This window comes from Mus musculus, chromosome 9 (assembly GCF_000001635.26).
Source record: "Mus musculus strain C57BL/6J chromosome 9, GRCm38.p6 C57BL/6J".
In the NCBI taxonomy this organism is placed as follows: domain Eukaryota; kingdom Metazoa; phylum Chordata; class Mammalia; order Rodentia; family Muridae; genus Mus; species Mus musculus.
This window is the reverse complement of record NC_000075.6, coordinates 124,422,466-124,434,410: the sequence shown is the minus strand read 5'-3', so window position 1 is coordinate 124,434,410 and position 11,945 is coordinate 124,422,466. Positions and strand designations below refer to the sequence as shown.

Here is an 11,945-nt window from a genome sequence, read left to right as displayed (position 1 = left end):
GCCTATTGTGCAGCTGTCTTACTCTCTAGAACTGTAAACTAGTTCGTGGATGCCATTCAGAGATAAAACAGCTCTTTATGGATTTTCATGAATATAAAAATTATTATATCAAAATGACCTATTTGGGGGAATTCTTAAGCTGTATCCAATGCTAAAGATCTCTAATTTCCCAAGCTTATTTCAAAAAAGGTTGCATTTAGACAGAAATTTAGCATGTCCTCTAGTACAAATCATACTGCAATTGGACAGAAAATTTAATGTTTTACACATCCTCTTTAATCATCTCTATGCCTTGTTTTAGAATACCAGCAAGAAGATATGAATATTTTTTGGTAATGTTTTTTGCTACTGATGAGATCAACAAGAATCCTTATCTTTTACCCAACATGTCTTTTGTATTCTCCCTCATTGCTGGCATGTGTGAAGATACATTGGGATTTATTGATAAAAGGCATTCACCACAAAAATATGCTTCAAATTTTCTTAATTATAACTGTGGATTACGGAAAAGATGTGATGTAGTACTTACAGGACCATCACAGACAATATCTGTAAAACTGGCAATTAATTATAGGAGACCAAAGGTGAGAATATGTGATACTGGAGGAGTTAACAACCTTTTTATTCCATTCATAGGTGCTTAGGGAGAAAACTTGGTAAGCTTGTGTGTGTGTGTGTGTGTGTGTGTGTGTGTGTGTGTGTGTGTGCGCGTGTTGTTGTTGTTGTTGTTATAAATATATTATAAATGATTAAATTATCAGATTGGAAATGTACTGAACAAACACTGTTTTCTAGAACATTCAGACTTGTAAGGAAAAGTACAAAATCTAATAGGAAAATGTGTATGATTTTCCTAGCATAATCCTAGCATCCTTAATAGGGGTTCTGAAAGATGAGTAACATTACTTGTATATAAGTCTAAATTCCTGACAGTCACATTCCTCATGTGGATGTTTGATCCTCTCATTTATATCTTTTAGGTTTTCTTTGGACCATTTAATCCTAACCTAAGTGACCATGACCAGTTCCCATATGTCTATCAGGTAGCAACAAAGGATACATATTTGTCCCATGGCATGGTCTCCTTGATGCTTCAATTCAGATGGAATTGGATAGGACTGGTCATCTCAGATGATGACCAGGGTATTCAGTTTCTATCAGACTTGAGAGAAGAAATGCAAAGACATGGAATCTGTTTAGCTTTTGTTAATATGATCCCAGAAACCATGCAGATATACATGACAAGGGCTAAGACATATGACGAACAAATTATGGAATCAACAGCAAAGGTTGTTGTCATTTATGGTGAAATGAACTCTACTCTAGAAATCAGCTTTAGAAGATGGCAAGATTTAGGTGCACAGAGAATCTGGATCACAACCTCACAATGGGATGTCATCATAAATAAAAAAGATTTCAGCCTTGATTTCTTCCATGGGACTGTCATTTTTGTACACCACAATGACAGGATTGCTAAATTTAGAAATTTTATGCAAACAATTAACACTAACAAATACCCAGTAGATATTTCTCATACTATACTAAAGTGGAACTATTTTAATTGTTCAATCTCTAAGAATAGCATTAGCAAAATGGATCATTTTACATTCAACAACACTTTGGAATGGTTAGCAAAGCACAAATTTGACATGGTGCTGAGTGAAGAAGGTTACAATTTGTATAATGCTGTGTATGCTGTGGCCCACACCTACCATGAGCTCATTCTTCAACACGTAGAGTCTCCAGAAATGGCAGAACCCAGAGGATTATTCTTTGACTGTCAGAAGGTACAATTTCTTACATTTCATTATGCTTAGATTTATCAATGTGTTCTTTTAAATGGCCCCTGAGAAACTAACATACATTTGTTAGAGATTATTCTTCTCTTAGTAGGAAGATTTCTACACTACAAAAATCCCTAAAGAATCCTTTCCATATATATATGGAATACTTTATATATATATATATATATATATATATATATAGAGAGAGAGAGAGAGAGAGAGAGAGAGAGAGAGAGTATTAATTACCCATAAGTTATATTGCATTTTCTTACATAGGATAACTTTAGTACAGCTTTGCATTCTAGAAGCCATTAGAAATATGGTATATTCTTACTTTACATTGCCTTAATTAATATGCATATGTAATCATCTAATGATGCATCTCACTTAGGTGGCTTCCTTGCTGAAGGCCACAGTCTTTACTAATCCTGTTGATATATTGATATATATATATATATATATATATATATATATAATCATGCACAAGGATAACATTTACTAAGAGACAATATTTTTGTATCATTATCAGTGAGTTTCATGAAAATGTGTCTAAAGATTTTACCAAATGAGTTGAATATTTGTAATAGGAGCCAAGAGTGCTCTCATAAGAGGCTTAAATGAGGTCTAGATTAGAATAATTTCTCAAGAGCAATTTTCTCAAAACATGGTATATGTGCTGAGACTAATAGTTACTAATTTCAAGTAACGTTTATAAAAACATAAATGATGAAGATTGCATATTTCATTAAGTTTATGCTTGTTTCATGTATGTATACTGTGTGTACATGAATGACACACTACCACTCTTAGTTTCCACAACTTACAAGTATTCAGACTTCCCACTCATTTTCACATACATGGCTACATTTTCTTTTTTTTTTTCCATTTTTTATTAGGTATTTAGCTCATTTACATTTCGAATGCTATACCAAAAGTCCCCCATATCCACCCACCCCCACTCCCCTGCCCACCCACTCCCCCTTTTTGGCCCTGGTGTTCCCCTGTACTGGGGCATATAAAGTTTGCAAGTCCAATGGGCCTCTCATGGCTACATTTTCAAAAGTTATTTTGACAAATATGTGGACACACACAGATACACAAAAGAACACCAATACATACAACAACATTCTATTTGGTAAGCATTTATTGTAGCACTTTTTTTCATAGAACATTAATAGAAATTATATTAAGTATTAATTACCCATTGCATTTTACTACCTAGGATAACTTTAGTACAGCTGTGTATTCTAGAAGCCATTAGAAAAATTAGGTGACATTCTTATTTGACATTGTCTTAATTGATATGCATATGTAATCATCTAATGATGAATCTCACTTAGGTGGCTTCCTTGCTGAAGACCATGGTCTTTACTAATCCCCTTGGAGAACTGGTGAACATGAAGCATAGGGAAAATCAGTGTGCTGAGTATGATATTTACAAAATTTGGAATTTTCCACAAGGCCTTGGATTAAAAGTGAAACTAGGAAGTTATTTTCCTTGTTTCCCACATAGCCAACACATTCATATGTCTGAAGACTTCGAGTGGGCCACAGGAGGAATATCAGTGGGTATACCACAATTTACATCCTTTTCAGTATAACCTAAAATTTAAAATATGAGGGGCTGAAGTGATATCTCTGTCTTTAAGACCAGTTGCTGTTTTAAAAGGGACCCATCCTCAATTACCAGGATCAACATTTGATAACTCACAGCTTTCTATAAATCTTGGTCTCTGGATTCCATGTTCAATGGCACCCACACGCCTATTTAACCCACAATACAGAAACACATTTACAAAATATATACATACAAACAGTGAATTTATGTCATACTGTGTGAACATGTTTATTTCCTAAAGAAGTACAGCTTATACTAATTAACTGAATATTTGTCAAAAAGCTTCTATTTTAACCTTGGAAAAACTTTATTAATTCTATGAGGTTTACATAGCATGTGTTTTTCATAATCACCAAACAACTCTTCGATCTACCATGACTTCTCTCACCACTCAATTCAGTATCCTTATTTTTTTATTTATAAACAATGTGAGAAAAAGTGAAGCCACATAAATATCCCTTTTGGATTTAGTCAGTTTGAGAAAGAAATTTCTCAAATCACTACAACCCAGATGTTACACACATAATAACCATGAAGTAGTCAATATTGAGTGACTTTCAGGGCATTGCAGGCATATACAAAATGATAAAGTACCTGAAATTGATAAGTGATGCCTGTTAGCACAGAAATATATATCCACATCTGTTGTGTCATATATGCACATATATGTAATTACACATGTTACACACACACACACATATACATATACATATACATATACATATACATATATTCCCAGGTTCCCTCCTCCATGTGTAGTGTAACATGCACTGCTGGATTCAGAAAAATTCATCAGAAAGAAACTGCAGACTGCTGTTTTGATTGTGCCCAGTGCCCAGAAAATGAGGTTTCCAACGAGACAGGTATATGTTTGCATGCAGAAAAGAAATTTGCTGAATTTGAGTATCTTCCCTCTCAAAACTAGGAATGTGAGATGACCTAGATGGAAACTAACGACCTAAAAGTTCTGTGTTTTAGAATTTAATTATTTGAATAGTATCAACATTTTTTCACCCTGCATATAACTTGCAATATCTTCTACAAACAACTATGTTCTCTGACAACATGTAGTTACTTATTTTATATTTTGCAGGAAACATTTAGGGAGACAAACATCTGTAAACACTTTTAAAACAAAAAAAAAATAGGTTTAATCTATGTATTTGTTTCATCTTTGTTGATTTTTTTTTTACAAAGTAACTTCCCAACATGATCAGTCTACAATTTTTCCTTCTCACCATCCAACTTGGTCCTGACAAAGACCAGAAGCTCAGGGAAATAGATGTTCTTTAATGAAACATTTTTAAGAACTCACATGGCATAAAGGAAGAAGCATTGCTGTCAAAGAATTAGAACATTAGTGAAGATTTCTAGAGTGCACCCAGAGATGGGACATTTATCAACAATCACATCTTAGCTAAGGAATGAGGATGCTTGTGATTATGCATAATCTTCATACCATCTAGGTTGGATTGTGTAGTTGTGAAGAAAGAGATCTTATCACAGTGAGGGTGACCTGCATAGGCCTATGAGGCATATAGCTTCATATTCTTTATGCAAACAGCATTTGCATGAGAAATTGGATGTTCTTGTGCCTATGCGAAGATACTGACAAAGGGCACAACCCTCAAAGCCAACAAAATGCATGATGTATTTTATCAACTAGATTTGAGAACTAAGTCTGCATATTGCACAAGTATGTGAGCAGTCAACTTAAGGTTTGAGGTATTAAATAATCTGAGTTGATTCATATTACTATTCATAATGCACTGAAAAATAAAACATTTTTCTTTCTTTTTGTTTAATAAGTATATTTTTCCTCCTGCATTCTTCATGGTGTTTTGTTCCATCACAATGCATAGGTTAACACAGAGAACCCTTAAGTCAATGCTACCTACAGCAATAAGGAATGGAATAGATGCTCATCACCAAAATATTTATTGAGGAATCTTCAGAATAAAACAAATACTCAATTGTTAAGTACATAATGATGCTATCTTATGAGGACTTCTTGTTGTTTGCCAGCAGATATGGAGAAATGTGTGAGCTGTCCAGATGATAAGTATGCCAACATAGAGAAAACCCACTGCCTCCCAAGAGCTGTGTCATTCCTGGCTTATGAAGATCCATTGGGGATGGCTCTAGGCTGCATGGCCCTGTCCTTCTCAGCCATCACAATTCTAGTACTAGTCACTTTTGTGAAGTACAAGGATACTCCCATTGTGAAGGCCAATAACCGCATTCTCAGCTACATCCTGCTCATTGCTCTAGTCTTCTGCTTTCTCTGCTCATTGCTCTTCATTGGACATCCCAACCAGGTCAGCTGCATCCTGCAGCAGACCACATTTGGAGTATTTTTCACCGTGGCTATTTCTACAGTGTTGGCCAAAACAATAACCGTGGTCATGGCTTTCAAGCTCACTACTCCAGGAAGAAGGATGAGGGGGGTCATGATGACAGGGGCACCTAAGTTGGTCATTCCCATTTGTACCTTAATCCAACTTATTCTCTGTGGAATCTGGTTGGTAACATCTCCTCCCTTTATTGAAAGAGATATAAAGTCTGAACATGGGAAGATTGTCATTCTTTGCAACAAAGGCTCTGTCATTGCCTTCCACGTTGTCCTGGGGTATTTGGGCTCCTTAGCTCTGGGGAGCTTCACTATGGCTTTCCTGGCTAGGAACCTTCCTGACAGATTCAATGAAGCCAAGTTCCTAACTTTCAGCATGCTGGTGTTCTGCAGTGTCTGGATCACCTTCCTCCCTGTCTACCACAGCACCAGGGGAACAGTCATGGTGGTTGTGGAGGTTTTCTCCATCTTGGCTTCTAGTGCAGGCTTGCTAGGGTGCATCTTTGTCCCAAAATGTTGTGTTATTTTAGTTAGACCAGACTCAAATTTTATACAGAAGTACAAAGATAAATTGCTTTATTGAAACTTTCATAGTATGAAATTTTTTGGAGATATTCAACATATTTCTTTTGTCTTAACAAAAGTAGTACTTAATCATAAAAAATTTTAAGTAATATACAAATTTGAAGTTACAAACAGGACATCACTGTCCATTGTTATGCCAATTCCTAAAGTTTGGTGGAAATGGCTTCATTCATAAATACACAAACCTGAAGATGTTGAGAACCAGAAATCTCAATTGAGTAATGGCTACCATCATTTTGACCTGTAGTTTGTGTGTAAGCCATGTACCTAATTAATGATTAATATAAGATGACCCTACTGACTGTAGACAGTGTCACCTCTAAGCCAGTTGTTCTAGGAGTTATAAGAAAGAAGACTAGATAGGATGGACATGAAGCCAGTAATCAGCATTATTCCATGGACTTTCATTGAGTTCCTGCATCCATGTTCTTGTCTTGGCTTCTTTCACTTAACTGTGAACAAGGTGCATAGGGAAATAGCACTTTTTCATATATCCCTTTTGACTGTGGTATTTTCTTACAGCAACAGAAACTAAGACATCAGCAAATTGGTAAATTACATTGGTTGGGATTTGGAATATCATAGATTACTGATTCAGCAAAGTTATTGATTTGAAAAGAGAAACAAGATGGAATGTTATTAGATTGTGGAGCAGAGTTACAACATTGTATATTGGTGGTGGCCATCACAGAGGCCTGGAGTATTGGAAAATTTTACAATGTTCTATGAACTTATTCAAAATATCAGATAATATAATAAGAGTACAGTATATGAAAAGGATCATGGGGTTCAGTTTGTGACTACTGTATAAGGCTCTTGAACCTTATATGAAAACACACCATTTCATTATGAAATATGTGTTTTATTCTGTGAGAAAAATCGGTAGTGGAAATAATGCAATACAAATACCTTTATCACAATTAGGTCAGTGAAGTTTGTGATCATATACCACTCTAGATGAAGGATCTCATTATAAATTTTGTTAAAATATTAGTAACTAAAGATAATTCAGTTTAATATCACACACATAACGACACAGATACAAACACATACACTTTACTATTTCTGAATATCAGTTCATGAAAGTCAGTGATTTTTTTCCCTCAGAGTATTGTTTGTTGCTTTAACTGTTATATGGTAGCTTATTTTTGAGAGTTTATTTTAATTGCTTTTTTCTTTATATTTCTTGATTCCAACACACCATTTGTAACCCTATACTCCTATAATGCACATATAATGCATGGCACTGTCCTTCTCAGCCATCACATGGCCCCATATATCATTGTTACTGAATGCATATATGTATTTGTATATACATTTTGAAATATAAACTGTAGAGACCATGTAAAATTGCATACTTTTATGTTCTGGTGTCTGATTACTTGGTACTACATGGCTAATCTTTGTTCCTTTCTCTTGCAATGCCAACCTGTCCCATTCCCATATTTAAAGTTTCCTGTAAATGACTGTGAGGGCTAGAAGCTTTGTGACCTTTCTTCCTTCCATACTAGCATGCATAGTATAGTGATCCTTCCTCTGATTGTATTTTTGGAGTCATATTCATAAGACATTTTGGTCTACCCATTCCCTTTCTAGAATATTTGTGTTTCCAGCCAACTTCCTCATCTTTTGACTCTCAAGATCTTTCCTACCACCTCTTCACATTTCTTTTTGGCTTGGATGAGGGACAATTTTGTAAGAAGATACATTAATCTGTATTCCCTTTAGCCTTTCTTCTGGTACCCATGTAGGGTACCTTCTAGCAACTTGAATTCTAGACATTAGAGGTAAAGCTTCTAGCTGGGGACCAGCACAAATTTTCCATACTGATGACATAAGTAAGGTTTGTCTTCAGGACAATCTTCTTTCTACCAGTTTATATAAAACAAAAGCAGCACTCGGGGTTCAGAAATCTTTGTGGAAAAGTGTCAGAGGTATTGGATGACTTCAACAAAACAGTATCATTAAGACACAAAAAGGACTGATAATCATATGAGGTGCGCGTCCGGGGGTTGCTTGTGAGTAAAATCCTCCACCCCCGCCGCCTCCCCTCCACCGGCCCCGAGACCTCGAGCCCGCGAGTAAACCCTGAGGCCAGGGGATGACATCCAGTGCGCACGGGCCCCTTCCTCGCGGAACCCCTGACGCCGCCCCGGCCCGCTCGACCCGGAACAGGACCTGAGCAGCAGCGGAGTCGTGTGTGACGTCACAGGGACATTACGCCACCCGCCCCGCGTCCCGGACTGACAGAGGTGAGGCAGGGGAATAACCGCAAGTGCTAATGACTGACAAACAGCGGAGGACGGTGGCCACGCCCACCCTGGCAGGAAGAAAGCGGTGATGTCAATGTGGTCGCGCCCCTATACGGCGCCCCAATCCGGGTGATTGACCGGAAACGGAAGCCGGGACACGCCCGTGTTGGTGACGTCACCTCGTCCATTTATTGCGTTGGCCCTGCCCTATCGCCCCGCCCCCGTCGCCTATATCCCTCCCCCTTCCTCTCGCCCCTCCCCCACCACCACCGGGTTCCGGTTTTCAGCTCCGAGCGGCCTGGGCGGCCTCGGCTCGGACCGGCTCGGCTCGGACCGGACCGGCCGAAGCAATAATTACACCACAGCATTCGGTTCCTCTCATAAATATGCAAATGAGGGCCCCGCCCTCCGAACGGCGAACGGATCGCGTATCATTTGCATATTCATTGAAGTTTTGCATATGCTCTTCTCCCACCCCCCTCGCCACCACCCCCCCCATGCTCTGTGCTTTCTCCACTCTAGAATATGCAAATTAACCGGGAGGCGGAGGCATGGTGTAGGTGGGCGGGGCCAAGTTCATGGTGGGCTACAGCCTCTACCATGTGACCCCGGGATCACTTCCTGTCTAGAACTCGTGGTGGGGCTACTTCCTGTCTGGACCTCAGGCTGAGGTCACTTCCTGTTTTTTAATAATTCATAAACTCACAAATCTTTGGCTTGTCTGCATGCAAATGTGGTAATGAATATTCAAATGAAATGCAAATGCTATGCCAATGTTTCAAGACATCAATTCCTGACCAAAAGGGGCGGAGCCTGAGGAGCATCCAGGCGTCACTCGGTGGGTAACAACAGGGTGACGTCATCTTCCAATCCAGCTTGGGGGGCGATAAACAAATGCACCTTGAGAATATGTAAACGAGATTCATGAATATGCAAATGATAAGTAAATAAATGACAATTAGGCACCAATGAGATTATTTTTTAAAAGTGAGCGGAGCTTCCAGGATGACTGATGGCACCAGGCCATACTCGCTGTCATACGTCACGATACGCATGCGCGAAGCCAGGCTTCTTTGTACTCGCCAGACCCGCACTTCTGCGACACGCATGTGCAGCCAACTTGGAAGTAAACGCAATGCGCATGTGCGCTGCCTGCAACAGAAACCCAACGCGCATACGCATCGGGACCCCAAGCCGGCGCACACCCCCAGCGCATGCGAGCCCGTGGCCGGGGGAAGTCACTGCGCATGCGCGCACGGCCTCCACGCGGCGACCTGACTTGCTGATGCCATCAGCCTGCGCCCGGGCCAAGGATTTTTTTTTTTTTTCCATTTTTTATTTTGAAACCGTGACTGCCGAGCGTTTGCGGATGCAACCACGCCCCTTCCGTTGTCGCGTAACCCGTGTCGCCATCACCCGGAACGCAGCCTCTCGTGGAACCCACGGCCGACTGAGGTTATACGCCGCACGTTCTTCCGGGATTCGCCCGACTCCACCCCACATCTGTCGCGTCGGTGACGCCATCACTCCCCGCGCCTGTATGTTGATTTTTATTTGGAATCCTCGGCTATCGAAAGTTTCCCACCGCAGCTCTTCCGTTCTCTGCCGAGCTCCGCCCCTCTGCCATCAGTCTCTGCCCACTTCCGGCTCCGCACCTTCTGGTTGCCATGGCGCCGCTGACGCCGCGGCTACAGCTGAAGGTGGACGAGCTCTTCCGGCGCTGGCTCGGCGATCCTCACACGCAGCGCGCGCTCAGCCACGCCCTCCGCCGCATCCGGGACCCAGGGACGACCTCTGACCCCGCCGCCGCCGCGACCCCCGATGCGGACCCCGGAAACACGACCTCCGACCCTAACCCCGCCTCCCGACCGCTGCCGCGGCCCGCGCTGAGAACGACGGGACCCAGGACGGTGAGTGCGTGAGGGACAGCCCGCAGGGGGGAAGGGCCAGTGTGGGTGCGCAGGGCCTTGTGTCTGTACGAAGCCGTAGGAAGTCGATCCTGTCAATCACGTCCGAAGGAGAGGGACTTCCTGCCGTAAAAAGGGAATTGGTTCAGTCAGTCGTGTCCTAGGAGGCGGGACTTCCGACTGCAGACCGAAAGTCTCTTGTCAATCATTCTGTGGGGGCCCGACTCCCTACCGCAGACATTATTCCCAAACTTGTCCCGGGCCACACCCACAGCCACGCCCACCGCGGACAGCTGTCCGACCATGGGCGGAGTCACGTGAACCGCAGCGACCCCGTGGGAGAGAAAAGGAAAAGCACAGACCCGAGGGAGGACAGAACCGCGGGTGAACCCCACGGTGACCCAGGTGACGTCATGACCGCGCTGCAGGGTCGCGGATCGCGCTGAGCGCGGCCCTCGCGAATCGCCCGGGTCCCCGGGGTCGCAGGCCACACCCACGGATTCGCAGGCCGGGCCCTACCCTGCTCGAGCCACGCCCACCATGCCGGAGCGCCCGCCCATACGAGCCCTGCGCCGCGACCCTGACGACCCAGCGGTGCGCCAGGCTCTGGCGTCGCTGGCTCGGGGCAGCGATCTGGTGTTTCCGTCGCGCTTCCAGAAGTGGCTGCGGGACTTCCGGCAGGTGGGCGGGGTCAGCGACGGCCGCAGGGGTGCGTCAAGCACAGGTTCATGCAAGAGTCGGCCACGCCTCCTGTCTGTGAGAGTTAAGGCAGGAGGGGTGGCCGCACCTCCGGGGAGGGTCTGGGGTAAGAGTGACCGGAGGGGGCGTGGTTGTGTGAGAGTGCCCGCAGGGGGCTGGCTTTGCCTAAGGGGCAAGGCTGGGATGAGAGTGACAGGCAAAGCCTAAGCCTCTGGTGGGCGTGGGCCTGGTGGGCGTGGCTTGTTTCAGAGGTCGGTAAGAGTGGCTCTGGTTAGAGTGAGATGAGGGACGTGTCCCAGCCCCTGGTGGGTGTGGCTCTGCAACTGACTGACAGTTTTTCCTCTGCCCCACACCCCAACCCTGTTAACCCGACCCCTGGCCCCACAGGTCCATGCCCACAGGAAGGAGGAGCCCCCGCCCCAGTCCCCACCCCCTGGCCACAGCGTCCCCGCCTTCTACTTCCCTTGCGGTCGACCCCCGCCCCGTCCCCAGGACACGGAGGATGCCATCGCCCTCGTGGAGTGCGCGTTCGAGGGGCTGCCTCGTGGGAGGGCGGGTCTGGGCGACATGGCCGTGGTTGCCAAGGTATGTGGGCAGGGTCTCGCGTGTTGGGCGGGACTGAGGAAAATGGGCGGGGCCTTGAAGATGGGCGGGGCTTACCCGGGATATGGGCTTCAGGGGATAGGAAGTTGGTGTGTCCACATCCAAGAAGTAACTGGATGATGTCACGGCTGTCCTTATGGGCGGGGC

The 11,945-nt window shown here is 43.3% G+C and overlaps 2 protein-coding genes and 1 long non-coding RNA gene across 6 annotated transcripts; 2 read left to right on the top strand and 1 right to left on the bottom strand.

The window, feature by feature from the left end:
• Positions 1–320: 320 nt before the first annotated feature.
• On the top strand, positions 321–10,865 carry Gm20783 (predicted gene, 20783). Of its 2 annotated transcripts, none has more exons than XM_030244774.1 (5): positions 321–584; positions 981–1,787; positions 3,125–3,349; positions 4,142–4,265; positions 5,431–10,865. In XM_030244774.1, exons 1-5 carry the CDS (start codon positions 336–338, stop codon positions 6,333–6,335), a joined length of 2,310 nt encoding a protein of 769 aa, XP_030100634.1. In that variant the 5' UTR covers positions 321–335; the 3' UTR covers positions 6,336–10,865. The 2 variants fall into 2 exon arrangements, with proteins under 2 accessions (XP_030100634.1, XP_017174525.1); XM_017319036.2 differs by having other exon boundaries at positions 372–584; positions 5,428–10,865.
• 4930526I15Rik (RIKEN cDNA 4930526I15 gene) lies at positions 9,555–11,160 on the bottom strand (the record flags this gene model as incomplete). Of its 3 annotated transcripts, none has more annotated exons than NR_027950.3 (2): positions 9,555–10,619; positions 11,016–11,160. It is a non-coding gene; the product is annotated as an RIKEN cDNA 4930526I15 gene (long non-coding RNA).
• Positions 11,011–11,939, top strand: LOC108167694 (serine/threonine-protein phosphatase 2A regulatory subunit B'' subunit delta-like). The gene is made up of 2 exons (XM_017313739.2): positions 11,011–11,177; positions 11,583–11,939. The coding sequence occupies exons 1-2, from the start codon at positions 11,037–11,039 to the stop codon at positions 11,916–11,918; spliced, it is 477 nt and encodes a 158-aa protein (XP_017169228.1). The 5' UTR covers positions 11,011–11,036; the 3' UTR covers positions 11,919–11,939.
• Positions 11,940–11,945: the final 6 nt, after the last annotated feature.